Below are 26,961 nucleotides of genomic sequence, written 5' to 3'. Positions count from 1 at the left end.
CAAAAACACTGCTGAAACACCCAAAGGGCATGGAGTAAAAGCATAAACGGTCAAAAAGAGAATATAAAACGCAAATATTCACAATATTGAAAAACGTATAGTCTTAAACAATCTATGGAAGCCACAGTCTTTAAGAAAAGACTGTTCCTTGCAGTAGTTTCAATCTCTGAGAAAAAGTGTGATTTCTTAGCCTGTGATTAAAAAAAGGAACCGCAGGCTGACCTGCTTTCATAAACCACAGGATTAGTGGGATTGTGTGTGTGTGTGTTTGAAAACATCTTGAGGAATGTACTTCTAGATACCGTCGGAACATGACTTATACTCCTTTTACTTCATTTGAACAGTACAAATCATTTTCAAGGTCACATCTAGCCCTGAGCTAGTGAGCCTCAACGGCAAGTGTTCATGCAAAAGGATGTACTAGCAGCAGTAAGCACAAAAACAGACTGCAAAAGGAAGAGGCAGAGCATCCTTGCTGAAGTAGATGAAACTCGTGTGGCTTATGAGAGCAATCGACTTGGTTTCATATGGTGCTGTCCTAAACAAATAGGTTTAGGAGTGCGGCCCAGTCTTCAGGACAATGGCCCTTCTAGTGCACCAACATGCCTCTAATTAACACAACATTCTCCTGGTTGGCAAACATAGAGGCCACTGACCACTTTAACTGCCAACTTCACAGATTAGTCCTCCTGCCTCTGACAAACACTGATTCCCCAGTCCTCAAGATGACCCAGCGCTTACGAAAAGAGGGAGCTCAAACGGCATCTTCATTAGTGTTTATCAAGATGAGACAACATAATTTCCAAAAGCAGAGAGCATTTTTTCACACCTTGCAGATTACCGACAGGCCCTGCACCTCCTTGATTATTGATCCTACCAGGGCCCTCCTATTAACTCTTCGGACCAACCAGTGTCTACAATGATCATAATTATATTTCTCACTTTCACAGGGAACGTTTTGATTGGCGATATTGTTGGGCACTGGTTCTGATCTAGGAGTGTAGGGAACAGGCAGAAAGAGAGCAGTAGATAGATAAGATTGAAATAATGTAAGAAGCGTGTAGCCAGGACTCTCATTGAGGGTAGTTAACATGGCAGGGGGTGAATGACAGTTCATTTTAGTGAGCAGTGAGTGATTAGCATCCCTGCCAACATAAATATTGCCTTACCCATAGCAACACCCATTACAGTACTACTGAAAACTGAAACATCCTAAAATATGCAGACTTGACATACTTCGGTAACAGCCTGGATAGAAGCCCCGTGTTTCAGCAAAAGTTCCATCACTTTAATACGATTCTTCTTGCAGGCGATATGCAGAGGTGTAAAACCATTCTGTCGGGGAAAAACACAGATTTTTATATTATTTGCAATGTTTTTTTGTATGCCACCTTTATGATTTATATTATTCATTTCAACCATCCCCACTGATCTAGGGCAGTGATTCTTCATAACTTCAATGATCATTAACCTATTTTACAGTTTCACTGAAGGCTTGCTTAAAGAATGCGCTTGGCAAACATCCCATTGAATGCTTGTGATGGAGTAGCTCATTCAATTCTACAGGCCCCTTATGCCACTAGAATATTAGATTACATTTCCCTATCTGTAAAATTGTTTAAAAATGGATCACATGGTTTGGGCTGATTTGAAGGAGGTGAAAACAGGGAATCAGACAAAAGAAAGGTAGAATTCATGACACTGGCGAACCCTCCTTTGGTTGGATCAAGGTCCAGAAATGTTTTCTTCAAGACATGGTGGAGGGGCCCCCTAATCTAAGGTGACCAATCTGCCGCCGAGCCTGGCAGAGTCTGCTCCATGACAGATGACTGACTTTCAGACAACGGTAACTAGAATGTCCATAACATGCTCTAACATATAAACTCAGCAATGCCCAAATATGCTGGCGAAATTTCCAATAGTACTGATGGACGTCTGTGGAATGCCCACCAAGAGGTCCCATTTTATGGCAGATACAGCAATTTCAATAGAGAAACTTCACATGTAGCCTTTATGGAGTAAGTTCACCACTGTCACTGACTAAGTATCTGCTGTGCAAACACTATAACAGGCCCTTTGGCATTTAACTTATCCATTTATGGAAAGTCAGCTTCTCACCAGGCGGCTTCAACCCCTATCATACAGTTTCACTAGTAGAAATTAGCAAACAGGTCTCTTCAGTGAGATATTCATCGGTAATGGCACAACATAAACCCAGAAATGAGACAATGGCTAGTATTATAGTTCACCCAATGTGTTATCATAAGTTACTGTGCAGTCAGCTTGGATCTAGAATCCTAATAATATGCAGCACCAAGGTGACATTAGTTCTTCTCCTGCAGCTGGGGCCAAAAATGGAGACTACCATGTCTTGAGCCATCAAATTTCAACATATTAATTACAACTACCAAAATCTCGATGCACAGTCCCGTCACGCATTCCACTGCCCGAATTACGAGCAGTAGAATGCGTGACGGGTGCTGCTTCATCCGCCACACCGCCACATTGCAGCCACTCGACTACGAGCTGGCTGCAATGTTACGAACCTGGGCGGAGAACCCAGATTAGACCGACAGGTGTCACCTGCTGTGGAATGTTACTTAGTACCCGCAATCCAGGCGATCCTACCGCCAAAATCCAGTAGCTTCACAACACCCCGCTGGGCAGGTGGGTGGGCGGAAACACTGCTCAAAATGGGGCCGGCTGGATTTAGTCCGCAATGGCGGAGGCCGCCCACCTAACTCATAATGAGGCCCTTAATCTACACCATAGTTGTGCCGCAAAACGTCCAGACAACCTAATTTGGTTATAATCTGCTTCTTACATTCTCACATCTCCTAGGAACTGCATGGAGCAGAGCCACAAACAACTGAGCTCGGAAGCTGGGAATATACTTCGTTTGCATTAGGTACCTACCATATATCATCAGATGTTACTACAAGCCACACAGAAGCAGCAGAAACCAATTATACCAATAACAAACACTCAAATGCCATGCACCTCCACCACATGGCACATGTCAGATATTGAATTTCAGTGTAAACATACACACTCTACTCACAACAGAACACAACTTCTTCTAGTCTACTTCAAACCATTGCGGCACCAAAGGGGCTACATTAATGACGCCTCCTTCTACCTCTAAATAAACTGCAGTTAACAAGATACATCTTACACTTGAAATTATGATCAATACAAAATTTAGACAATTAGGCCTTTGCTTCATTTCACAGCTTTGAGTTTCCTTTAAGTCCAGTCCTTCCATGCTGCTTTACAGTGTGCATTATCAGAGTTATGTTGCATAGTATGTCGTTTTTGACTTTGTGGATTTCCTGAAAATGTATAATTAATCCAGATCGTGTGGATCAATACTGGACACACCTGTGATAGGGATAGCTGTGTCAGGACTCATACGGAATTCGTCTTTACTGCAAGCAGCAAGGGATGCTTATTTTTGGATGCTGTGCAAGGCAACTACTCAAGGCCCTTCTGATCCATAAATTCAAAGTTTAAAGGCAGTGTTCTCTGAACTAAAATATTTTAAAACTTTTCTAAATGCGGGTCCATTGCCACATATCCTATTTTCCAGAGCAGTCTGCTTCATTTCCTTTCAGCATAAGATATCATCTCTGTCTCAAGCTGCCTCCTACCACATTTCTCTCTTCAATACAAGAAACAAGTACAATGAATCACAGTGCATTAGTTTGCAAAGGCCAGCCTCTTGCCTAAGAAACAAAATACAAATTAAACACGAGAAACCAGTCATGCAGATGCGATACTGTGCTAACCACAAACAAAAACGGTTTAGATTAATAACAGTATATATATATATATATATATATATATATATATATATATAGTAATCCAGTACATTCCAAACGAAAGACCACAGTGTTTATGTTCGCAAAAAATATGCCCTTCAGTCAACTCACCAGTGCTTTGGCATTAGGGTTAGCTTTCTTATCCAGGAGAACCCTGGCAACTTTAAAATGCCCACAGTGGGCAGCAACGTGCAGCGCAGTCAAATAGTCATTTGTGACATCATCAACCGGCACGTTATGTTGAAGCAGAAACTGAACACAGTTCAGATGATCTCCTTGTGTTGCCATGTGCAATGGAGAAAGCCCATTCTGTAAAGAAATGCAAGGAAAAAAAGTGGTTCAGAATCAGTTTTGAATATGTTGATGCAGATTTTGTCGACAAAAGTCCTTAAGGTAGATTTGCCTGGTACGCCTCCCATGTTTTGCAAGCTGTAGGTAAACATTACCGTAACCTGTTGAACACAGTGCCAATGGCATTATATGTGAAAAGTAACAAATATTAGAACCAAGTTTTATGGGTGTACTCCTTACTTTGCTAGAAGTCACAGTCCTCAGCTTTAACTTCACTTGGCAGGCTCAATGACAGGTGAATATGTTAATGGAGTCAGGCTGAGGTGAGAGGAGATGAATAGGGATTACAAAGAAGGTGCTAATATCGAGGGACCTTTTGCCGAGAACGTGCCCTCATGCAGAACAGAGCTTGAGCCCATCTGTGAAGTTTTATTCAGTCTACGTATAACCCTCTGTAGGCAAAACCACAACCATACACCCATACAGCTTCGAAAGAAAGCGATTATAGGCCAAAGAATTGGGGAATGTGCCCTATAAACAATTGCATGCAATGACAAAACAAAACCAAACATTACACAGAGGTTTTGCCACCACAATTGTACCAAATGCAGATTACACTGTTCTGCTCCGTCATGATCCATCAAGGGACACCAAGCCAGATAGCTGGCATAAAAGACACATGAGTTGTCAAGACACAGAGGCAAGGAAAAGTGAACATACCCGACAGGGAGGAGTTGAGGTGATACATGGCAGGTATAACACAGAGGCATGATGCCATGTTTTGTAAGAAAATGAGAGTATCCATGAGCGTGGGACTGATAAATGCTTGCAGGTCATTCTAATAAGATTGTAAGCATCGCTGAAATTATCAAACAACCAAGTTAAGTATCTTTAAAATATAACGTTGGCCCTAAGATTCTACACTGGCGTGGATGACTACACTAAATAAATATCTCCAGGTTTATCATGTTTCCGAGTATCGCAAGAAAAATAACAAATCCAAACCTTGGCTATGGAGAGCAATCATACATTCCACAAAAACAACGAAGTAGTATCTGTTCTCTCTACTGATCCGCAGTACACTTGAACAGGTGATGGTACTTTTTAAGATTAAAGGTAGTATACTGCCTGAACTAGGTTAGTTTTCTCAAAATATCTGCAGCGAGTAGCCAGGTGTTACAGGGATAAAATCAATGATCCCGTTCTTAAAGCTCTGCCGATCATATCACAAATCTATATTGCTTTTGGTGAAAGAGTGAGGAGAGAGAACAACTAATTCCATGACAATCCATTTTTAGGCCAAGACAGCACAGAAAACATTTTACAAGAACCTGGTAACTCTACGGACATCAACATAAAGCACTGGACAGTTGATCACGTGCTCATAGTAGTCTTCGACATCCAAGATCCCTTGAAAGAATTTTCCTTACCCCTTCCCATCAGACTCCATCATCCTTTCCTGAACCCCTAATCATCTGCCCCACAACTCCTTGAATGTCTGCAAGAGAGTCACACAACTTGGGCTATGGCATCCCATTTCTTATCCATTCTAAGACCACTGTCCAAGGCCACCTCCCTTCAAATATCACACCACCATTCTTACAAAAGCTGGAGAATGAAGCAACCTGGGCTTCATTTTATGGCAAGACCGGACGCTCCTATTATGCGTTTCTTTTCTTACTTTATTAAATAGCAGCAGTCAAGAAACTACAGTTCCCATAAGGCCAGAAGAAAAAGGGCCAATGGGAATCAAAAAGTTTACAACAATAACAACCAATGAACATATACATAGGTATTATGACATCACTTGACTGCGAACAGCCCTCTTTTCTTGCTTCTCGCAGTCAAGTTAAGTACCTTACTTCATTGCTCTATACGTGTTTTTAATATTTGCTTATATATATATATATATATATATATTTTTTTTTTTCTGGACCCTCCTTCCTTCTGCCCTGGCCACTCCTCCGGTACCTCTCCTGTAGGAAAGATATTTCTTAAGGCACGCCCACAGGGGGGTTTTGTTTTCCTTTCCTTTTTTAACCCCTTGTTTGCTCATTTCACTATGGAAAGGGATAGTTCTCCTTCCAGGCAGGGTAATTCGGAGGATGTTAATGATATTAGACAAGAATTAAATTCCTTTATCAAATCCTCAGTACAACAGGCTGTTGCCTCATCTATAAACAGACTTTCCAAGAACCTTGAGTCTTCATTTACAAATTTAATATCCAAGACTCTATCGGCCCAGGCTGCGGGGGAATGCAGTCAGCGCCTATCCCCTTCTACTCATAATAAACCTAAAAAATTGGCGCAAAAGGTTGGTGAGGGATCCTCACATGTGGCGGAGGACGCAGTTCCTCAAAAGGCTCCTTCCAAGGAGTATAAAAATATGGTTAATTCCCAGTCATCATTAAAACATAAACGGAAATCAAATAATATTATACCCCCCTTGGTAATTTCTGCTGTTCAGGATACGGACGATGACATGCCGGATGCGGACTCAGATTCCGTCGTTTCTGACAAAGATGACAACGTTTCCCTCTCTCCTCCCCCTCCCCAAAAAAATCTAAATTATCTGTTGACAATTCCAAATCCCGTCTCTTATTAGAACCTGAGGGTTTACCCATGTTTGACCCTTCCTTAATTCTCCATCCTAATTCCACGGAGTGGGCACCGGCAGATTATGTAGCCGAGTATATTTCAGCTAAAATATATTGTCCCTTGGAAAAGCAGACCAGAGCAAAACTAAAATCTGAATGCCCTCGTCCTTCCCTTCCCCATAAGTCCTCCCTAACTCCCTCCATTGATCAACCCTTGCTCACCTTTTTTACAATACTTGGCAAAGACCCTCGCAAGGGAGTGGACAAGGCGTGGTCAGGCTGCCAAGATAAACTTTTAGATATTCTTGGTCCCCTTTCCCGTATTTTCGATATTGCTGAGGCGACCAGATTGGATGGTTCTTTAATAGACCCAGAGGAACTTACTCTGTGGGTACAGCGTTCTGTCCGTCTCTTAGGGAATGCTAATGCGGCTTTAACTCATGAGTGCAGAAAGAGCCTTCTATTGAAACTTGACCCCAAGTTGGTTAACTTGGCTACAGTGCAACCGAATGTTCATACTGAAGGTTTGCTGTTTGGAGAATCCTTTATCAAGGATCTAGGAAAATATGTAGCAACCTTCACATCATTGGACAAAGCCCAACAATCGTTAAAGAAAATGTTTAGCCAGCGTGTTTTTGGCAGGGCCGGCAGAGGGAGGAACCACTTTGCTGGCCGCACCTACCATAACCAAGGTTCCAGAGTCTACAATGGTTCCTCTTACCAAGATTACAGACTGCAATTTTACCCCCAGAGAATCAGGGGGTTCCGCTCCAGAGGTTACAGGGGTACCAGAGCCTCCTTCCAAACAGGTAAGCCTTTCTTGTGGTCATGTCCCTATAGGTGGGCGTCTTCGCCATTTTCTCCCAAAATGGTTGGAAATTACTTCAGATCCTTGGATTCTCAATACTGTACAAGGTCACATCATCGATCTTTATTCTACCCCGATTCAACCTCGTCCTCCTCTAATTCCTCACTTCTCTGCAGAAATGTCAGATCTTATTACATCAGAAGTTCAGTCCCTTATCCAGAAAGAGGACATCTCTCTTACCACTCCAGATCCAACAGGGTTTATCAGCTCCATCTTTCTTGTTCAAAAGAAAAACAAGAAGATGCGTCCTGTTATAAACCTCAAACACTTCAATCATTTCGTAGTTTACCAACACTTCAAAATGGAAACCATCCTCCATCTCAGAGATATTCTTCTTCAAAACGATTGGATGGTGCGTCAAGACTTTCAAGATGCATATCTGGTTGTTCCAATCCATCCAGAATCCAGGAAGTTTCTTCAGTTCCAATGGTTAAACCATCTCTATCACTTTACCTATCTACCCTTCGGTCTCTCTTCCATCCCTTGGTGCTTCACCAAACTCATGAAACCTGTAGTGGCTTTTCTCAGAGCTCAAGGTGTGAGACTCATCATATATCTAGACGATATCCTCTTATTGAACCAATCTCCTCAGTTGCTTTCGTCCCATCTAACTCTCACGTGTTCCCTGCTATCGGATCTAGGATTTATCGTCAATAACGAAAAGTCTCTTCTCACCTCCACTCAGGTTATAGAATTCTTAGGTTTTCAAATAAATTCTGTTTCAGCGATTCTTCTTCTTCCTTCCTCGAAGATCAAATCAATCAAGTCAGAAATTGTACAGGTCCTACGAAATTCACTTATTTCTCTAAGATCTCTGGCCCGTATCGTGGGTCTTCTCTCTTCCTCCATTCAAGCGATCTTCCCAGGTCCTCTCCATTACAGGGCTCTTCAGAGATTAAAGATTCGTCACCTCAGGAAAGGCCTTTCGTATTCAGACACTATTCCTTTAGATCACGATTCTCGCACAGAACTTCAATGGTGGATAGACCATTTAGACGCATGGAATGGAAGAACTATCTTTCCATCAGCCCCAGATCTTGTGTTAGAATCAGATGCAAGCCTCTCAGGTTGGGGGGCCCGTTGTGGACCAATCTCGACTGGAGGTTCTAGGTCTTTAGAGGAGTCCAGATTGCATATAAATTGTTTAGAGATGCTTGCCGGCTCCTTTGCAATCAGAAGCCTGTCAAAGAACAGGGTACGTTGCGCTATTCTACTCAGAATGGACAATATTTCGGCGGTAAGATATATAAATCACCTCGGAGGCACAAAATCCAAACCTCTGGCGGAATTAGCCAAGAGCTTTTGGAATTTTGCCTTTCAAACCATCTTTCGGTTCATGCAGAATATCTTCCAGGATCTCTGAATTCCATCGCAGATTGGCACTCACGTTACCTCTGAGATGCCAGCGACTGGAAACTCCATCCAAATATTTTTGAACGCATTCAGAATATGTGGGGTCCTTTTCGAATCGACCTCTTTGCCTCCTGTCTCAATACTCAACTTCCCTTATTCTACAGCTGGCGTCCGGATCCATTAGCATTAGCAGCCTACGCTTTCTTTCAGGATTGGTCAGGTTTTGTAAACTACGCTTTCCCTCCTTTTCTCATGATCAGCAGGGTTCTAGCTCAGATCAGGCGCCAGCAGGCCACAGTATTTCTCATAACTCCCTTTTGGTAGTCTCAAATTTGGTTCCCAACTCTGTTGGAACTGGCTATAGATATTCCTTACCTCCTTCCTTCCTTCCCAAATCTTTTATCAGACCCCATGCATCGTCCTCATTCCTTTATCTTGGACAACCTGCTGACCCTTGCTGCATGGAAGATCTTGGGCATACCCAATCTGTCCCTTTCATTTCGACAGAGGCTTCCCAATATTTATCACAATCTTGGGCTCCAGGCATCAAGAAGGCATACAAATCTGCATGGTCCTTATGGCATAGCTGGTGTTTGGGAAGACATATCGATCCCTCTTCTGCAGATGTAATTTTCATTGCAAATTTTTTGGCGGCTGAAGCCAGTAAAGGCAAAGCTTTCTGTACTATTAACCTATATAGGTCAGCGATTTCCTCTAATCACTTATATGTCAATGGAAAGCCAGTTGGTGAACATCCACTTGTTTGTCGCTTATTGAAGGGAGTAAAATGTTCTAATCCTCCAATGCCAAAATACAGACAGTTATGGGATGTTAATATTGCTTTAAACTTTTTATTGTCATGGCCTGATAATACTATGCTTACACTAAAAATGTTATCCGCTAAGTTAACTATGCTTTTATGTCTTGTTTCTATCAAACGTATTTCTGATGTTAGAGCCTTAGATATTTCTAATCAGCAGTTTACACATTCTGGTGTTTTGTTCACAGTGACTCATCGTACCAAGACTAATTTAACTTCTGTTTTTTATCCCTATTTTCCAGATCATCCCAAACTATGTGTCGCACAATGTTTAAAAGTTTATGAACAAAACACTGCAGATTTAAGGACTTCCTCCGCTTCTCAACTTTTGATTTCTTTCAGAAGACCTTTCAATCCTGTATCTGCAGCTACCTTAGCACGTTGGGTCAAATAGATTATGTCCTTAGCTGGCATCGATACTTCCATGTTTGGGGCTCATTCCTCTAGGGGTGCGATGGCTTCTAAAGCATTTTGGGCAGGGTCCCGCCTTGAGGATATTCTTAAATCTGCAGATTGGTCTAACGATAATGTTTTTAGAGTTTTTTATTGTAAACCTGTTGAGAATGTTTCATTGAATGTAATTAATATGCTTTGAACTCGCATAATAGGAGCCTCCGATCTTGCCATAAAATGTAGATTTTCCTAGTTCTTTGACGGAAAGTCTTAATTTTATTAAAGACATGGAGGCGAGTATTATCCCGCCACTTGGATGTAACTTTGTTATTTTTTCCCCCCCATTTTCTAGCCTCAACACAGGCGGTACCACCATCTTCATAAGACTTCAACTGCGTCCTGGAGCTCCAGCTTACTATCTTCGCTTTCTCCCGCTAGTGTTCTTCGAGGCATGGATCCTTCTCGCAGCGACCGTTCTCCATTTGCCGGAGTATTGAACTTTTGCTCTGAACTTTTGGCCACCGTTCTGGCTATTCTTATTATTTTCGCAATATTTCCATTGTTTAACTCTGACTAACCTCTCGCAAGAAAAGAGGGCTGTTCGCAGTCAAGTGATGTCATAATACCTATGTATATGTTCATTGGTTGTTATTGTTGTACACTTTTTGATTCCCATTGGCCCTTTTTCTTCTGGCCTTATGGGAACTGTAGTTTCTTGACTGCTGTTATTTAATAAAGTAAGAAAAGAAACGCATAATACTCGCCTCCGTGTCTTTAATAAAATTAAGACTATCCGTCAAAGAACTAGGAAAATCTACATTTTCCTTCACGCCCCCATCCCCTTAAATTCATATGGTCCACCGACCTATAATGAAAAAACTTTTTTTGTCAACTGGAGATTTATGTCACTTGTGTTATTTTATCCTTCCTAACCAATTTATTTGGAAGCATATGGTCATACAAAAGTATATTAGCCTAAAATATAAATAAAAAACTGAAAATGACTGGCAAAGTGGTGATTGGGTGAACGTGGGTTAATATGGTACTTTCCAGATGATTTGCTTTTAACATGTTTATCACACTCGTTAACCCTAACTCCTGCTATATTTATTTTATTCAGAACAAGACATGCACAAACAATAGGAACAACTAAAATGAAAACAAGCTTGCCCAGACCAGAGAAAGACGGTCTGAGTTAAATTTGCACATCATGGCATGTAACAAGAGGAGAGTGTTGTAATTAAGTTTGTAGGTTTGTTGAAGAAGTTGTAGGTTACATAGTAAAGTACCCCATCAGGAGCAGCATCCTGTCTGCTCAGTCCACTCTCTCTCACTGCCAAGCAACCGCCAGTCACTCACCAACATTCCATAATGGAGGTGTGCACAGAATGCACCACAAGCATGACAGATTATGACAGAGTCCATGATCCAACACCCAAAAATTGCTATGATGTAGTTACTAGCCATAAGACTGGGGTCCCTGTTATGTGGTGGGCACATCAGATGACAGTGACAGAAGGGAAAGACAAACTGTCTTCAATCAATCAATCAGAGTATTTGTAAAGCACACTACTCACCCGTGAGGGTCTCAAGGCGCTGAGGGGAAAGGGGGGAGCACATACGATTTTAGGGACTTTAGGCTAGCTAGAGTTGTTTCCTGTTGCTGGCAGAGACACACCCTTATATAAAGAAGGAAACACATTTAATTTAAATAACAGGTTGCGCATCTGTGTAACAACCGTGGTGCAATTGATAATGCAATTGGATAAAAACCTTTCGAAATAAAGCAAGTGGGAAAAACACAATATTTTAAAATGCTTAGTGAAAAACACAGTTTAAAAACAAAGTCTCAGCCTTCTGTAGATCACACATTTAGAAACAGAACATTTTGAATTATCTATGACGTGTCAGTTAAGCGCGAGCCCTCCTCAATAAATCATACGCCCTTGAAGACATTAAATTCACAGTTAGAGGTTAATGTTACAGGAAATGTGGCATGTTGTAATGCGTCATTATGCTACAAATAACAAATGATTCCTTTCCCTTCTAAAAGAAAACAGATTAAAGGGGTCTTGGTGGAAGCTCGGCAACCTGGGGCACTCTATGCAACTTTCTCAATTACCTTTTGTTAGCATGCAAAAGAGAAAGCTTTCTAATCATCTGACTGAGTCAAAAGCTCTAGTTATCAGCGCCCCCGCTCGCGGCGCCATAAAAGGAACCTTCAGCACGCTAGCTAGGCCCTTGGACACAGACAGCCTAAGGCGTCAGAGGGCTCGCATTGGAAACAAAAAAAATCGAAGCAAGTTTTTATTTAGCGCCCTAGGTAGAGTCGTTTTGCCACCTACACGTCTGGCAAGCGAACCACATTTTACATTTTTTTCAGGGTACTTCCGGTGTACACCTTGCCGGATGGTAACCTAACCCCGCTCTGGCTCCGCTAAACATTTAGGGTTACCGGAAAAAAACACATATTTGTTTTCTCCCCTTTTTTTATTTTTGCAAATGCCCCATTTAGTACATTCATTTTTATTCAGTAATATATAGCCGAAAACATTTCGCTTGTAGCTCATAAACAGTTTTTTTCTTGATTATTTAAAACATGATTACATGCAATGTTTCATCTTTGGTAAGCGTCTTATTTTTAAGCACGCTATATTACATTGTTTGTTGAACAGATAGTGACATACATGATAAGTCACAACCTTCCACAATAGCCAACATGCCATTATCCAGTGACAAGTGTCAAACTCATCCCCAGAAGCAGGCTTGCGTCTCATGAACAGTATTCCGGATGCATGACACAAGCAGTCAGAGCCTGTACGGCGCTCGAGCAGTGGCAGAAGGGTTGGCCTCAGACACCGCTGTGTGAGCTGTTTGAGGGCCTGTTTATGGTTTGGTGGGTCGGTTTTTACGGTTAATTTCTCTAATATGACCAAACTCATTGCCTGCAACAAGAACAGATGCACGCGGTCTTCCATACATTGAAAAACATATACAGCTTGTCTTCACAAGTTTAAAACATCCCTGATTTTCTAATTGTCGGCACTTTTAATTTGGTGCCCGGGCCTATGTTCTGCCCCAATCCGACCCCGCCAACAAGCGCGGTACCTTTGTTTTGGAAAGAAGGGGGGCCGACCGGTCAAGGAGCATTTCCACAACCTGCTCATGGCCACTTCGAGCACCGCAGTGCAGCGGCGTTAGCCCATCCTACGAGAAAAACATAAAATACCCAAATTACTGTCGAAATCAAAAGCAAACATTTAGAATCACCGTGAAGATGGTAGTATCCAGATTAGCTGAAGCACTGTGAAAGTATGAATATGTCTTGTAACATGGCTTCGGTGTAATACCTTTCTTAATCAAATGTACAGATCTGCGAATCGTCACATAGCCAGAGAAAAACGACTCAATTAACTTGAAAATGGTTGAAAAACACAATATTGAGGGCGTTAATATCCACTTGTACATATATCGACTCCACAATATGAACTGCATCGTAACTTCAGATCTACTAATGTGATGACATAGTGCAAGTCAATGTTGGGGAGCCGATACGTGTGCAAGGCAATATTAAAAAGTCCTTGACACATCCCTCACTTATTCCCCTAAACCAGTGATAAGCAGAATATTTGCTCTCTAACTGATGTACATTTGTTCAATTAAATCCATAAATACATTTCCGAGCCACCTGTTTAACTTTTTCTCATACCCCTCCATCTTACCTTTTATCTTGCAATATTGTTACCATTTTCCCCTTCATTTCTAACATAATTATCGAACATAATAATCCTCTATCATAATTCTCCAAGCAAAAGCCCTCATCCCTAGGATAATTCATTGAATCGAAGTTCGCTCTGCAGATTTTTTGTGCAGGCACAATTTTTAATTCTAGTAAGCTAACTCAGCATTCCATCCTTCAGACGTCGATAATCTTAGATGCATTATCTGTTATAGCGAAATTAAATACATTATTCAATAATTATCTTGGTACCCAATAACAGCACCCAATTCTGCCCAGAATACAAGCCTAAACTTTATCTACAAATCCAGGAGAACTTTCTTCACACTGTGACTAAATTCAAACACAAATATTAGAGGAAAACGATGAGACAAAGGGAGCACCGCAGAACAGCAACTGCCTAGAGGCTAAGCTGGAGCCCAATGAACCAGGGCTCCTCGCCAGATTTCTTGTAGATTTCAGTTTATGCACATTATTATTATTATTGACTATTGTTGTTGTAATGTTGCACACCATCATTATTCCTAGTAATAATGATGATTTATTTTAAGAACTCTTACTACATTCCATACAGTGCTGTACAGATGCCGTGTTTTATCAGAAAAGCCAGAGATGCCGTAACATGTGGACAGAAAGGCCACACTGGCCAGATGTGGCGAGAGGATGCTCCAGTGTATATCCCCTTGTACAATGAATATTCTTTCACAGAATGCATATTCTGAATAGCAGCGATAGTAAGTAATTGAATGAGTAAAAGCTCCTTGTCTGAAGATCCTTCCTCGGTATTGACTAGGTCTAATTACACAGACAGCTCCACACACAACTGAGAATGCCTTGCGCCAATGCGCTCGCTTCACTGGCAGCCAGTGAAAGGAGAGAAGCGTGGTCGGGTGTGGCCACATGATGTGAGTGAAAATCAGTCGAATGCCACAGCTCTGCCCAGTTGAAGTTTGTAAACGATGCTAGGGACTGCCAAGGTTTGCAAGAAGCAATGGATCCAGAGTAAAGTCACAAGGCCCTCAACTGTGAAGCTTTTTAATGCAGCAATAGGCTGCGGCAGGTGTGGCAGCCTCCTACGTCTTCAAGCCCTGCTATGACTGTGGAAAAGAACAAGAAGGTCACTGCCATTCCTGCAGTCCAGGGAGCAGTATGATGGACGTTCTGTTGCACCATATAAACATAACCTCTCACACACACATACACGTATCATAATAGACATGCTAGAAGGCCATGACTTGCCCTAGAAACCAAAGAACTTTCAATTAATAAGATGAATGGTCTAATTACCGATTCTTCTTCCTGCGTGTGGTAACAGATTTAGGTTTAGCTTTCACAACTGTTGACCATATTTTGGGTGGTTATGGTGTGCTGTAGAATGTGGCCAACCAAGCCTGTCACAAGCGGAGGTTGGTTCAGATGGGCAACTTTCCCCTCACTCTCACTTTTTCAGTGCTCCATGCCGAAGTATTTATTTATAGCTTCTAAAGAAAAGCTGCACTATTATTAATGATGAGACAGCTAACATAGCGAACTCACTAGACAACACAATATATTGCATCTGTTGCGTTTTCTCTTTTCCTATAGGACATTTTTCGAGCATTTTTCGATAGTTCCTTGTCCTACGAAGGTCCCTGCTTCAAATTGTGGACCCAGACTGCACAATATCTTCTGACATGCCTGTCTTCAGGTACTTACAACTCGTGCTTCACTCTGCAAGCAGTAGTAACTTTCTTTGTTACTCAACACAATGTCGTGTACACAGTTTCCTAAAATATACCACCCTTAATACGCAGCTTATCTGTCTTTGTTCCTGATCTTGCTGACCTCATTAACAGCCTCAACCTCCAGTATCACTTATGTGCTAATGAACAATGTCATCATGTATCACCCTAAATAACGACTCATTTCTTTCTTATCCCCTTTTATTGAAAGCATGTAAACAAACAAGAGTCGTATAATGCATAGTGATTCAGGGCATAACAGGTGTGTGCACCCACTTTGTGCATCCCGGGACACTATGGCATTAGGGACGGGGCTGCACACGCTTGTGCGACTCCTTCTGTAACACAGATAGCGATGGTGCACATGAAGTGCCAGTGCTATCCTGAGAGGATGTTCCCTCGTATTAACAGTAGGGCGTGGTTCCGTGTAATTGAAAGAGTGGGCTTGCCTCTGTGCCTTCACTCTATTAGGGATACAGGAGCAGAAGTAAATAGGTCACTGAAAGTGCATTCCCTGAAGCCAGCCCTCTGGATGGTAAATAAGGGGGTTCTACGGACCACCCCACACATGCCGCTGCAGGTAGGAGCAGTCACTAAATGGAATCTGGCAGATGGAGGTTTTTTGCCCCCTTTTTAAAATGCAGGCAGGTGCGCCTACACTGTGAAACACAGAGTGGCTTGTAAGCAGCCATTCCGTATTTCATTGAATGTGTTGCACTTATGCCAGGCACATTTTTGCATCTGACCTAGTGACAGCACATTTTGGTAGAGCGCCCCCCAAAATGGGCGGGCACGGCCCCCTAGATCACAGGGCCACCGTGACCTGAACCCTGCGCACTAGTCGTGCGTCAGGCTGGCCTTGCCACTTCCACCCTTTCACCTCGCAGGGTGTGAGGGCAGAAGTGCCTCTGAGGGAGTCACGCAGGCCACGTCACTTCCGGGTCCGGCCTCCAGCACGCATCGGATGGGGGGGCCTCAGCCTTTCCTGATGCGACGTCGGTGCACCTGGAACGACGTCAGCACTGCGTTCAATCAGCTTCTGCACCCGGCCAGGATCTCTCGTCGGCAGCTCGTTTTAAGCTTCTGCACCCTGCAGGGAAGTCGCTCTGCTTGGAGCTGGGTGATCCTTACGAGCGGAAACTGTTCCGAGGCTAGGGAGGCAAGGGCCGTGCTCTTTTGCCCTGCATCCATTTGTTTTCCCCCTTTGTGCAGCACACACGCTGCCCGGACCCGTGACTCCTTTGCCTGATCCCTTTTGCAGCAATGTGCGGGCCCATTTCCTAGGCAATGCATCGGGGCCGGCAGTGCTGTGGTGCACATTTTTTCTCCCTTCTCACAGGGTGCTCGCTGCCAAGGCCCGTTTTTTCACCAAATTAAGCCCCCTTTGAGTAGGCCTTTCAATGTCAGTCTTGGCCGGAAGGGCCCCCCGGCCCAGGTCGCGCAACTTCTCAAGAGCCTGAGCCACTGTGGCATAGCAAACCGAGCATAGTTTGGTAGCCTCCTGCCCCTCTTTGTGGCTGGAAGGCCCTTTCTACGTATTTTAAATCCCCCGCCATATACAAATTATTGTCTGTGCCTTCCTGACCAGGCTGGGTGGCCCGCCAGCATTTTCATTTGTGCGATGTCGGCCCGGTCTGGGCCAGGAACGCTCATCAGGATCTGGGGTAAGTGGGAAATTGTGCGGGGAGAAAAAGTAGTAACATGTTTTTACTTATTGTTTGCGCATTTGGGTGTAAAATTGTGAGGAGGGGAAAATAGTAGCACTGTGTTGTTTACATTTGTTGCGTATTTAAAGATATAAGGGTGTTTTGTGCATAAGTAATTCAATCTTGTAACAGTTTGAGTGTGCATCAAGGATCATGGCTTGCAATCACAGTAAGGTTGGAAAGAGAAAAGGCAAAGACCTTGAATTGTCCCAATTATTGAAATTGGTCTTGGCCAAATTAGGGGATGGGGAATAAGACAGTGGGGGAATAAGACAGTGGGAACTACGCATCATATGGGGAGAACAATGGGACGGAAATCATCTGATTATCCCCAAAATTAACAAACGCTGCCATTGAATGGTTACACATGGTACCTCGTCGCAACTGGGGTCCAAACATTAAATCAAGGACCATGAATGTGTCTGTTTGTCTACTTAATGCGGAACTATCATGACTGTGTCCTGGTCCAGGCCACTTATGGAACATCCCACACAAACTGCTAAAAGGGCCAGACATGTTTCATAAAGATAGGGTGCATTTATCTGACGCAGGAACGGACCGTTTCATAGAGGACATTTGGTCCTTCTCTCTCAGCTTGTTTGGGGGTGGGTAGGGCGAAGGACCTTTGGGCCCCTAGACGCCCTTGTGGCAGGAGAGGAGATACCAAAGTCACCACAACCAACAGAGGGGTCCCCAAGGCAGTGTCCCCTGGATAACACCAGAGGTAGGATCCTGAAGTCCTGAACCAACCTGCGGATGTACACACCAGCTTGAGGGGTAGGGAGCCCAGATCGCTGGGGTGGGCATGGGGCTCCTGCTCCTAGCCGCACTGTTACACCCCCATGGCGGATTGGTGCTTGGGGAGGGGGCGGAACCCAGAGCATGAGGTCAAGGGACGGTGAAGTCTGGGGAACCGCCCACCTCAGGGATGCAGATGAGGTACGGTTCACCTGTGTGGTCCAAAGGAGGTTCAGGACAGGAAGGGATCCTGTCACATTGATTTATGACTAAACTGACTGAGAGATTCTTATTGAAATGGTGTGAAGTTATTTGATGCACTGTATTGTTTTTAAGAGAAATATTAACTGCATGTGTTTTTAAATCTTCAATTTAAAATAAATTCCTTCCAACAAATAAGTCTTGTCGGTCTGCGTCTGGCAGGTGTTGGGTTGAGGGCTTTCTGGTGGCCTCCGGGTTCTAATGATAAAAGAGACACTAGGCTGGTCTACACCAGGAGCTTCTTTTAAAAGGAGCATCGTAGCGCAAATGGGGACAGTGCGCCCTATGTATAATACAAGCCTAGAAAAACTTTTGTAAAACTTTGGTTAGCTTGGATACAATCAAAATCAGAAAGCAGCATTAACTGACTAAAAAGTATAAAGGAAATGTGTTACATTCATCTTCTTTTAGAGCATTGCACTTTTGATCCAAATTGCTGCATTTAATACTTGCTGTGCACTGTCCTCCTCCCTTTTTGGACCCCCCTGAAACAAAGTGGCTTATACAAGTGCAAGCTCAAGCCCAAAGAAAGTGACTGACAGGGTAAACCAATTTTTCTAGTTTACTTTCTGTCTTGTGAAGACAACCACACCATGTAACTCTGACACAGGCAGACAACCTCTCAATTGTAAACAGTTACTGGCATCTGTTCTATCAAGTGCATCTCATCATGTAGGAACATGATTTCATGAAAAGGACCTTTAATGCATGGAATCCTCCACCCACCAGACACTTCCCTGTACAAAGAACAAGCTTTTACTCCACTTTAAAAAAGAACCCCAACAAACCGCCACACACACTTACAAAGGCACACCAAAGCCCTCTCTTACCAGATATAGGGGGTTATTACAACTTTGGAGGAGGTGTTAATCCGTCCCAAAAGTGACGGTAAAGTGACAGATATACCACCAGCCGTATTACGAGTTCCATAGGATATAATGGACTCGTAATACGGCTGGTGGTATATCCGTCACTTTACCGTCACTTTTGGGACGGATTAACACCTCCTCCAAAGTTGTAATAACCCCCATAGTGTGGTGAGACAACCTACCATATACCCTGAAAGATGCAACTCTTAGACACTCCAACCCTCAGAAAGCCCTTTGGTAACCAAGGCACAACACAACCTTTCTTAGACACACCATCTAATACTCTATCATTCACTCACACACCAAGACAACTTTGCCCATTTCAACTTTTCTCACAGGCATTATCTCAATAGTTCCTGGTGGGTGTCCCCAGCCTCCCTTGAGATCTATACTAGTAATGACAGATAAATGGTGTGAGACTCCTGCTGCTGCCTGTGTAGCCTGAAAGTCTGCCATCCTTTGAGCCCAATCATACTCACAAATGAAGTGAAAATAGACCACTGACAATAAAAAGAGTGAACATGTGAGCTGGAAATATTACTGTAATTCACCTCTTACATTCTGCCTAACCAAAGCTTCAATGTAATGGCACAAAGCAGCGTCATCACAATCGTAACGAGGCTGAAACTGTCGACTTTCGAGGTATTATGTTATTTGGCCCAGTCGGTACTACTGCTTTCAGTACCTAACTTCATCGTACTTGAGTACATCCGCCTGCTCCATACTGTCTAGAAGTAAACGCCTACGTTCGCAGAGGTGCATCTCCAAAGGAAATGGATTATTTCTGCATCACATTTTATGTGCTTTGAGATATTCTTTTTTTTTTTTTTTAGGTTACTAAACCACTGTAATACTATGTCAAATGATAAAATTAGGGAAAAAACTTGCATGGTAATGTCCAGTGAAAAACAAAAGTATATCTTGTTTGTTTCCTTCAAAGCCCCTTATGAAGACGTTTCATCTCTGAATAAAAGGTGCGAGCAGCAATGGGCTCTTGTGTGGTGAAGTCAGTGAGAAAAAGATGCTGTAATAAGTAATGAAAAAATATATACATAATGGCCCTCAGAAATGTCGATTTGAAAGTCTGCGCCATCATAGCCCCCGCTAATAGTGATGACAAAGCTGAGGGTGGGGGGGATACTTTAAAAGCGTGTAAGACACTCGAGTGATCATGGGAGAGTCACTTTTCCCCGCAGATTAAAGACAGGTCCACAAGCCCTTCTTGCCATGCACCCTCCTATTTCTTCCTGGCCCTACCTGATCTTTAGCTTCCTTTAGGTAGCCCCTGAGTTTCCGGCTCCGTTTACTGAGCAGCCCTCTGACTCCATCAGATCCTTTATTGCCCAGGTTACTCAGAAGTCTAGCTTCCCACCACTGGCGCTGTGGAGCCCACTCTTAATCCCGGTGCATTTGATAACAGGTCCATTCCTACTGCTTTTCACCCCTAACCTCACAAACAAACAATTCTGTGCACCATCCCTCGTCTGATCCACACACATGTGTACGTCATAACTTACTTAACACAGGTAAAGGCAATTGTTTCCGTAGGTGTTCGCATAAAAAAATATATAATTAAACTGTAGACATCCGTGCGCGCTTTTCATTTGAGAGAAACAAGGTAGACTCGCCTTGGCAGCCCATGGCACCTTCAGCAAAGACCATACTGTACTCTTTCCGTGCACACTGCAGAGGTAATGTCACCAGTGCTTAATTTGTAGATAAAAACGTGCCGGTGCCCAAAGCCCTCCTCTTAAATACGCGCCTGCTGAAATTAAATTTAATACTGAGGCAGCGTAATCCTAGAGTCATCTCAGGCCTCTTCAATCCTTTTACAGCCACTCCCTGCCCCTTCACCTCACCCCTGAAGCGTTCTGCTTTCTCCCATTGTGACGCTTTTTCGTTTTTCCCTTCCTCCCTCTGTCCCATATGTGTCTTTTGCTCGCAATAAATGTTCGAGGCAGAAAAGTAAGTGCTCCCCCTCAGAAATAAGTGCCGGTGCTCCGCACCAGAAACAACATGCACAAATTAAGCACTGAGGGGGTTATTACAACTTTGTAGGAGGTGTTAATCCGTCCCAAAAGTGATGGTAAAGTGACGGATATACCACCAGCCGTATTACGAGTCCATTATATCCTATGGAACTCGTAATACGGCTGGTGGTATATCCGTCACTTTACCGTCACTTTTGGGACGGATTAACACCTCCTCCAAAGTTGTAATAACCCCCTGAATGCCATTCCTCACAACTGTTACTTAACTACAAAAATACAGGACAGGGTGATGCACGGGAAATATATTTATTTCTGAAATGATACAAAGGCTGCATGGGGCACTGTTCTTTGAAAAAAATGAGATTCCAACCTTTTTGGTTGCAATGGTGATCACGATATTATAAACAGTACTAGTAGTAACATAAGTGGTACAGCTGTACATCTAATTGAGAAAATGTTTTGCTTATGCATGCATAAATTACACACATTGTATTCAGCAGTTTCACACTAAGTGCAGACTCTGTGCACTGTGTACAGAATTCATATATAACAATTAAGCTATCCAAGAACTGAATGACATATAATCCCAACCACTCATTCTCCACAAATTACAGGCTAAACTGCTTCTTGCCGGTTGAGGAGGGCCTTTCTCACTACCCAAATGACCCCTACTCTTTTTGTAGTCTGGGATGAAAGGCTTTTCAGCGGGGCCAGTGAAATGCTCGTCTTCCAAATTAGAACTGCGGAGAGGCATCCAGTTACTGTTGTGTGTCAAGGACAACACACATCGATGAGGCGTTTTAAATAGCCTGATTTCAGATATCCTTTCAGTGCAATACTACACTAACGATGCCAAACAAAAACACTTACTTGAATTTCTGAGCACCATATCTAACCAGAGTATCGTCGAAGGATCACACGGGGTTTGAAACCCATTGTGACCTGTCTGTGACCCATATTCTGAATAAAGGTTTATGTAACCCCAGATCAGGCAAGTGAAGGGCTGCACATATGAAAGGTGCCGGGGGCTATTCGCAGCCTGTTTTACATTGACACCTTTGTTTCCACAACGAAGACGTGTGCCTTAGTGAAAGTGCTGAGAGTTTTAAAAAGAAGACAGAGAATACGAATAATATTGTACGAGAGAAGCAGATTAAACAGGCGCCCTGCGCTTTAGCTTTGAAAGTTGGCTGCAAATGATGCTTTCTTTAGAAAAGCTGGAATTCAGAGTTGCTCTTGAGGTCTCAGAAGCCCTCCCCAGAGACACTAAAATTCATCCCGCCGCTGAAGCATGTTTGAAAAAACATATCACTGACAGCCCCGCAGAAACCTCTTAATGCATTACTGTCGCATACATAATGAAAACCTATTTTCCTCTAACCAAAATATCTCCAAAGGGAACATGTTGTGCCCATTTTGAGTTGCTACCAACATGTGTTTAAACTGAAGATGACGATGGGAGAAATGGCAGTACTCAGAGGTCTTTTTTAAATAAAATAAAATAGGCTAAAGGGCTTTATTTTAGGGTGCCCAGTAACCTGCGCAGTAAGTACTCTTCCTTGAATTACCAATGGCAAAGGAATCGGTAACTTTGAGGGGGTTGGAGAACTCGGGGAACGGGAGCGACTGATGAGGAATGACTAGTGGGTCATCTCAGAAATGATAAATTGCTTGCGGGATTAGTAATTATGTTTCTCATTTTTAGAACCGTTGTTCACTCCTGTTTCTTCATGGATCATGAATGCACACTTTTCATTCGACACGCCAGCCCCTAAGCGCGGTGCCTCATTGATTCATGAGGAATAATTGCCTTTTTCAAGAAATCTTAATATGGAGGTTTATCCATGACATAATCTCCTAAAGCATTGTTCATTATGATTAAAATGTAATTCATAAATGAACTGTTCTTGACATACGTTTAGGCTGCTTTCACAGATACTGAAAGTACCACATGTGAACCACTGTTTTTGTTAACACTCCTTTGACCTAATTTAGAAGAGGAAGCCTGTAGACATTACCAGTGAGTCCACATATCGCACATTATACATTGCACGCCAAAACAGAAAATGCTGCCACATATTTGGTCTGAGCAGAAGAGGTTTGAGGGGCTACCAACTAAAGGGTACAGGGTGGGGAGACCAATGAAGAGCTGTTTCAGCGCAGAGAACACCAATAGTGTCTGTGAAGAACAAAATATCTGTAGTTTGAAAGGATTCTTAGGATCAGGAAGGTCCACAAAACATTTCCAATAACACAGGAACGCTTGGGAAGAAAGGGAACAACCACTAGTAAAACCAACAGTTTGTGCCTTTTTTCTGCAACATAGGCAAGAGGAAATATTGTGCAGCATAGTTTTTTTTAACGTTGTGGTGATATATATATATATATATGTTAGACTTTTTATCCTTGGCGTGGTCCCGCTTAACTTTTTGCCTCCGTTTCCCAGGTTGTTGATGTGTGCTGGATTCTGATTTTGCTGTTTTTGTTACTCTGGGCACTTTACCACTGCTAACTAGTGCTAAAGTGCAAGTGCTCCTTTACAAAATCTATATGTAATTGGCTTCTCCATGATTGGCATATATGATTTATTAGTAAGTCCCTAGTACAGTGCACTAGAGGTGCCCAGGGCCTGTAAATCAAATGCTACTAGTGGGCCTGCAGCACTGGTTGTGCCACCCACATAAGTAGCTCTGTAATCATGTCTCAGACCTGCCACTGCAGTGCCTGTGTGTGCAGTTTTAACTGTAAATTCGACTTGGCAAGTGTACCCACTTGCCAGGCCAAAACCTTCCCTTTTCTTACATGTCAAACACCCCTAAGGTAGGCCCTAGGTAGCCCCAAGGGAAGGGTGCAGTGTACGGTTTATATGTCCTGACAGTGAAATACTGCTAAATTTGTTTTTCACTGTTGCAAGGCCTGTCCCTCTCATAGGTTAATATGGGGGCTACCTTTATATCTGATTAAAGTGTAGATTCCCTTTGGAAGCGGATGGACATGTGGAGTTTGGGGTCTCTGAGCTCACAATTTAAGAATACATCTTTTAGTAAAGTTGATTTTAAGATTGCGTGTTTGAAAATGCCACTTTTAGAAAGTGAGCATTTCTTTGCTTATACCAGTGGTTCCAAACCTTTTCACTTCTGTGGACCCCCATTTTATCAATACTGGAGCCCAGGGACCCCACTGAATCATTATTGGAACCGGGGGACCCCCACTGAGTCAATACTGATAGCTGGGACCTAATATTATTACATTTTTTAAGCTGCCGCGGACCCCCTGACGAGGCTTCGCGGACCCCCAGGGGTCCCCGGCCCACAGGTTAGGAACCACTGGCTTATACCATTTCTGTGACTCTGCCTGTTTGCGGATTACCTGTGTGGGTCAATTTGACAGTTGGGCTGGTTGTACCTCACACTAGACAGTGGCACAAAGGGAGCTGGGGTGTAGTCTGCATTTCTTGATGAGACATCTGTGCTAGGAGGGAGGAGTGGTCACTCACATCTAAAAAGGCTGTGCCTGCCCTCACACAATGCAGTCTCCAACACCCTGGTGAGTGTCTGGGGCCTGGCCTGGGCAAGGCAGGATTTCACATTCAAAAGAGAGTTGACTTTGAAGTAGGCCTACTTCAAAGGAGAAATTGGGTATAAGAAGGGCACCCAAAACCACAGACTTTAGAAACACTTCTGGAAACAAGAGGAACCTCTGCCTGGAGAAGAGCCAAAGAGCAGAGGAAGAAGAGCTGCCCTGCCTGTGACTGTGCTTTGTGGAGCTATCCTGCAGTTGCTGCTTCTGGCAGAGTAAGAGGGCAAAGACTGGACTTTGTGTGCCTTCCATCTTGAGAATAACTCTCCAAAGGCTTGATTTAGAGCTTCCCTCCAGTTGTTTGAAGTCTCAGGGACAGCAAAGACTTCTCTCTGCCAGCACCTGGAGTCTCTGGAGAGATCCCTACTCAGCCCTGTGGTGCCCATCCAGTTCCTGGGACCCTGAAAGGAGAAACTGGCAGCCTAAGAAGAGGAAATCCACGCACAGAGCGTCATGCGGGGAACAGATCAACTCCGATCTGCGGCTGAAGAAACGGCGCGCCACCAGCCCTGCGGCTGAAAATCGACGCTCGCCGGAAACGCGACCGAAGAATTGACGCACGGAGCAGGAGAAACGACGCGTAGCATCGCTGACGGAGGCTTGGAGACCGCAACCCGCCCTGTGTGGTTTTCGGATCATCGTGCGGCTGGATTTCCGACGCAAGTACCGCTGGGCGTGTAAAAACAACGCAAGGCCTGCCCGGACCCAAGAGTGCTGACCGGACCGACGCATCGCTCTCCTGCGGAGAGAAGGAACGACACGCCCGACCCAGCGAAAGGAGACACAACGCAAGGTCCAGCTCGTGAGTGGAATCAACGCATCACAAGCCCTTTTTGAGGCACACACGCCCACGTTGGGGTTATTTTTGATGCCCCCAAGGTAATTTTTCACACTAACAGTGTTAGTGTGTGTTTAAAACTACATAAAGCCTCTTTTTGCTTTTTAATTGCTAACTTGACTTGTGCATTGTGGATTTTTGTCGTTTTGGTCTTGTTTTGTTTAGATAAATATTTTCTATTTTTCTAAACCTGTGTTGTGTCTTTTTGAAGTGTTTTCATTAAGTTACTGTGTGTGTTGGTACAAATAATTGACACCTAGCACTCTGAAGTTAAGCCTGCCTGCTCGTGCCAAGCTACCAAGGGGGTGAGCGGGGGTTAGCTGAGGGTGATTCTCTTTTACCCTGACTAGAGTGAGGGTCCTTGCTTGAACAGGGGGTAACCTGTCAACCAAAGACCCCATTTCTAACAATATATATATATATATATATATAAACATTTATATATATATATCAACACTTTTCTCCCGCACTTAGGAAGAAAGACAGCACTCCACAAACTCAGCTCATGATTTTAATCGTCTACAGGGACGCGTTTCGGCGTTACCGCCTTCTTCAACCTGTCAAATGCCATGTTGGCTCTCTTTAAATAATCACATGGTGGCATTTCCGACCAATCACCATACATCTCAAATAAAAAGTCACTTATTGTCGATCTGAAATGTTTCTCTAATATGGTCATACAAATTAAAGACATGATTCTTGTCTTAACAGAGAAAAAGAAATAATTAGAAAAAAATATAATATATTTAGAAAAAAATAAATATATATTTTATATCCACACATTGCTTATGTTAAATATAAATCCAATAGTACACATCTAATAATGCTACTGCCTTGTTAAAAGTGCCATACATGCCTATATTAAAAAAAAAAAATTCTTATTGGTAATTCTGGAAATTAATTCTGAAAATTGGATCATTCTCTTAATTAAAAATAACTGATTATTTAATTGTTACCTACTCTGTACTTTAACTATCTATGCCGTAATTGGCACTTCACTTATATGTTAATACAAATGAATATACATCTCTTCACTAATGTTTAACCCCTTCGGTTCTTTGGTATCAAGCGATAATATATATTTGGATTCCAATTTTCTCAGCTTTCTTTCTCTGTTTCCTCCTCGTATGTCTTTTTTAATACCATCTATGACACTATATGTGATTTCCTCCATCCTACCTCCATGAACATCATGTATGTGTCTGGCTACTGGGTACGAATCATCTTTGTTTTGTATTGCCAACTAAAGTATTGTAAAATTCTTCTATGTACTTGCAATTTCGTGCTGCCCACATAAAATTTAGGACAACTACATTTAAGAATATAGACTACAAAGTCACTTTTACAACTATATCTGCCTTTAATACGATGAACAA

The 26,961-nt window shown here is 43.0% G+C and overlaps 1 protein-coding gene across 34 annotated transcripts in view; it reads right to left on the bottom strand.

Annotated features, from left to right (window-relative positions):
- The window catches only part of ANK3 (ankyrin 3), a 1,678,649-nt gene that overhangs the window by 416,093 nt on the left and 1,235,595 nt on the right, over positions 1–26,961 (bottom strand). For all 34 annotated transcript variants that reach the window (XM_069240922.1, XM_069240928.1, XM_069240923.1 and 31 more), the window contains 3 exons: positions 13,252–13,350; positions 3,933–4,130; positions 1,237–1,335 (listed from right to left, as the gene is read on the bottom strand). In XM_069240922.1, coding sequence (XP_069097023.1) covers positions 1,237–1,335; positions 3,933–4,130; positions 13,252–13,350 — 396 coding nt within the window. The remainder of the gene's footprint in view (positions 1–1,236; positions 1,336–3,932; positions 4,131–13,251; positions 13,351–26,961) is intronic.

The sequence above is a fragment of the Pleurodeles waltl genome, chromosome 6, assembly GCF_031143425.1.
Source record: "Pleurodeles waltl isolate 20211129_DDA chromosome 6, aPleWal1.hap1.20221129, whole genome shotgun sequence".
NCBI lineage: Eukaryota > Metazoa > Chordata > Amphibia > Caudata > Salamandridae > Pleurodeles > Pleurodeles waltl.
Note: the sequence above shows the minus strand (reverse complement) of the source record. Positions and strands in the feature narration are given on the sequence as shown.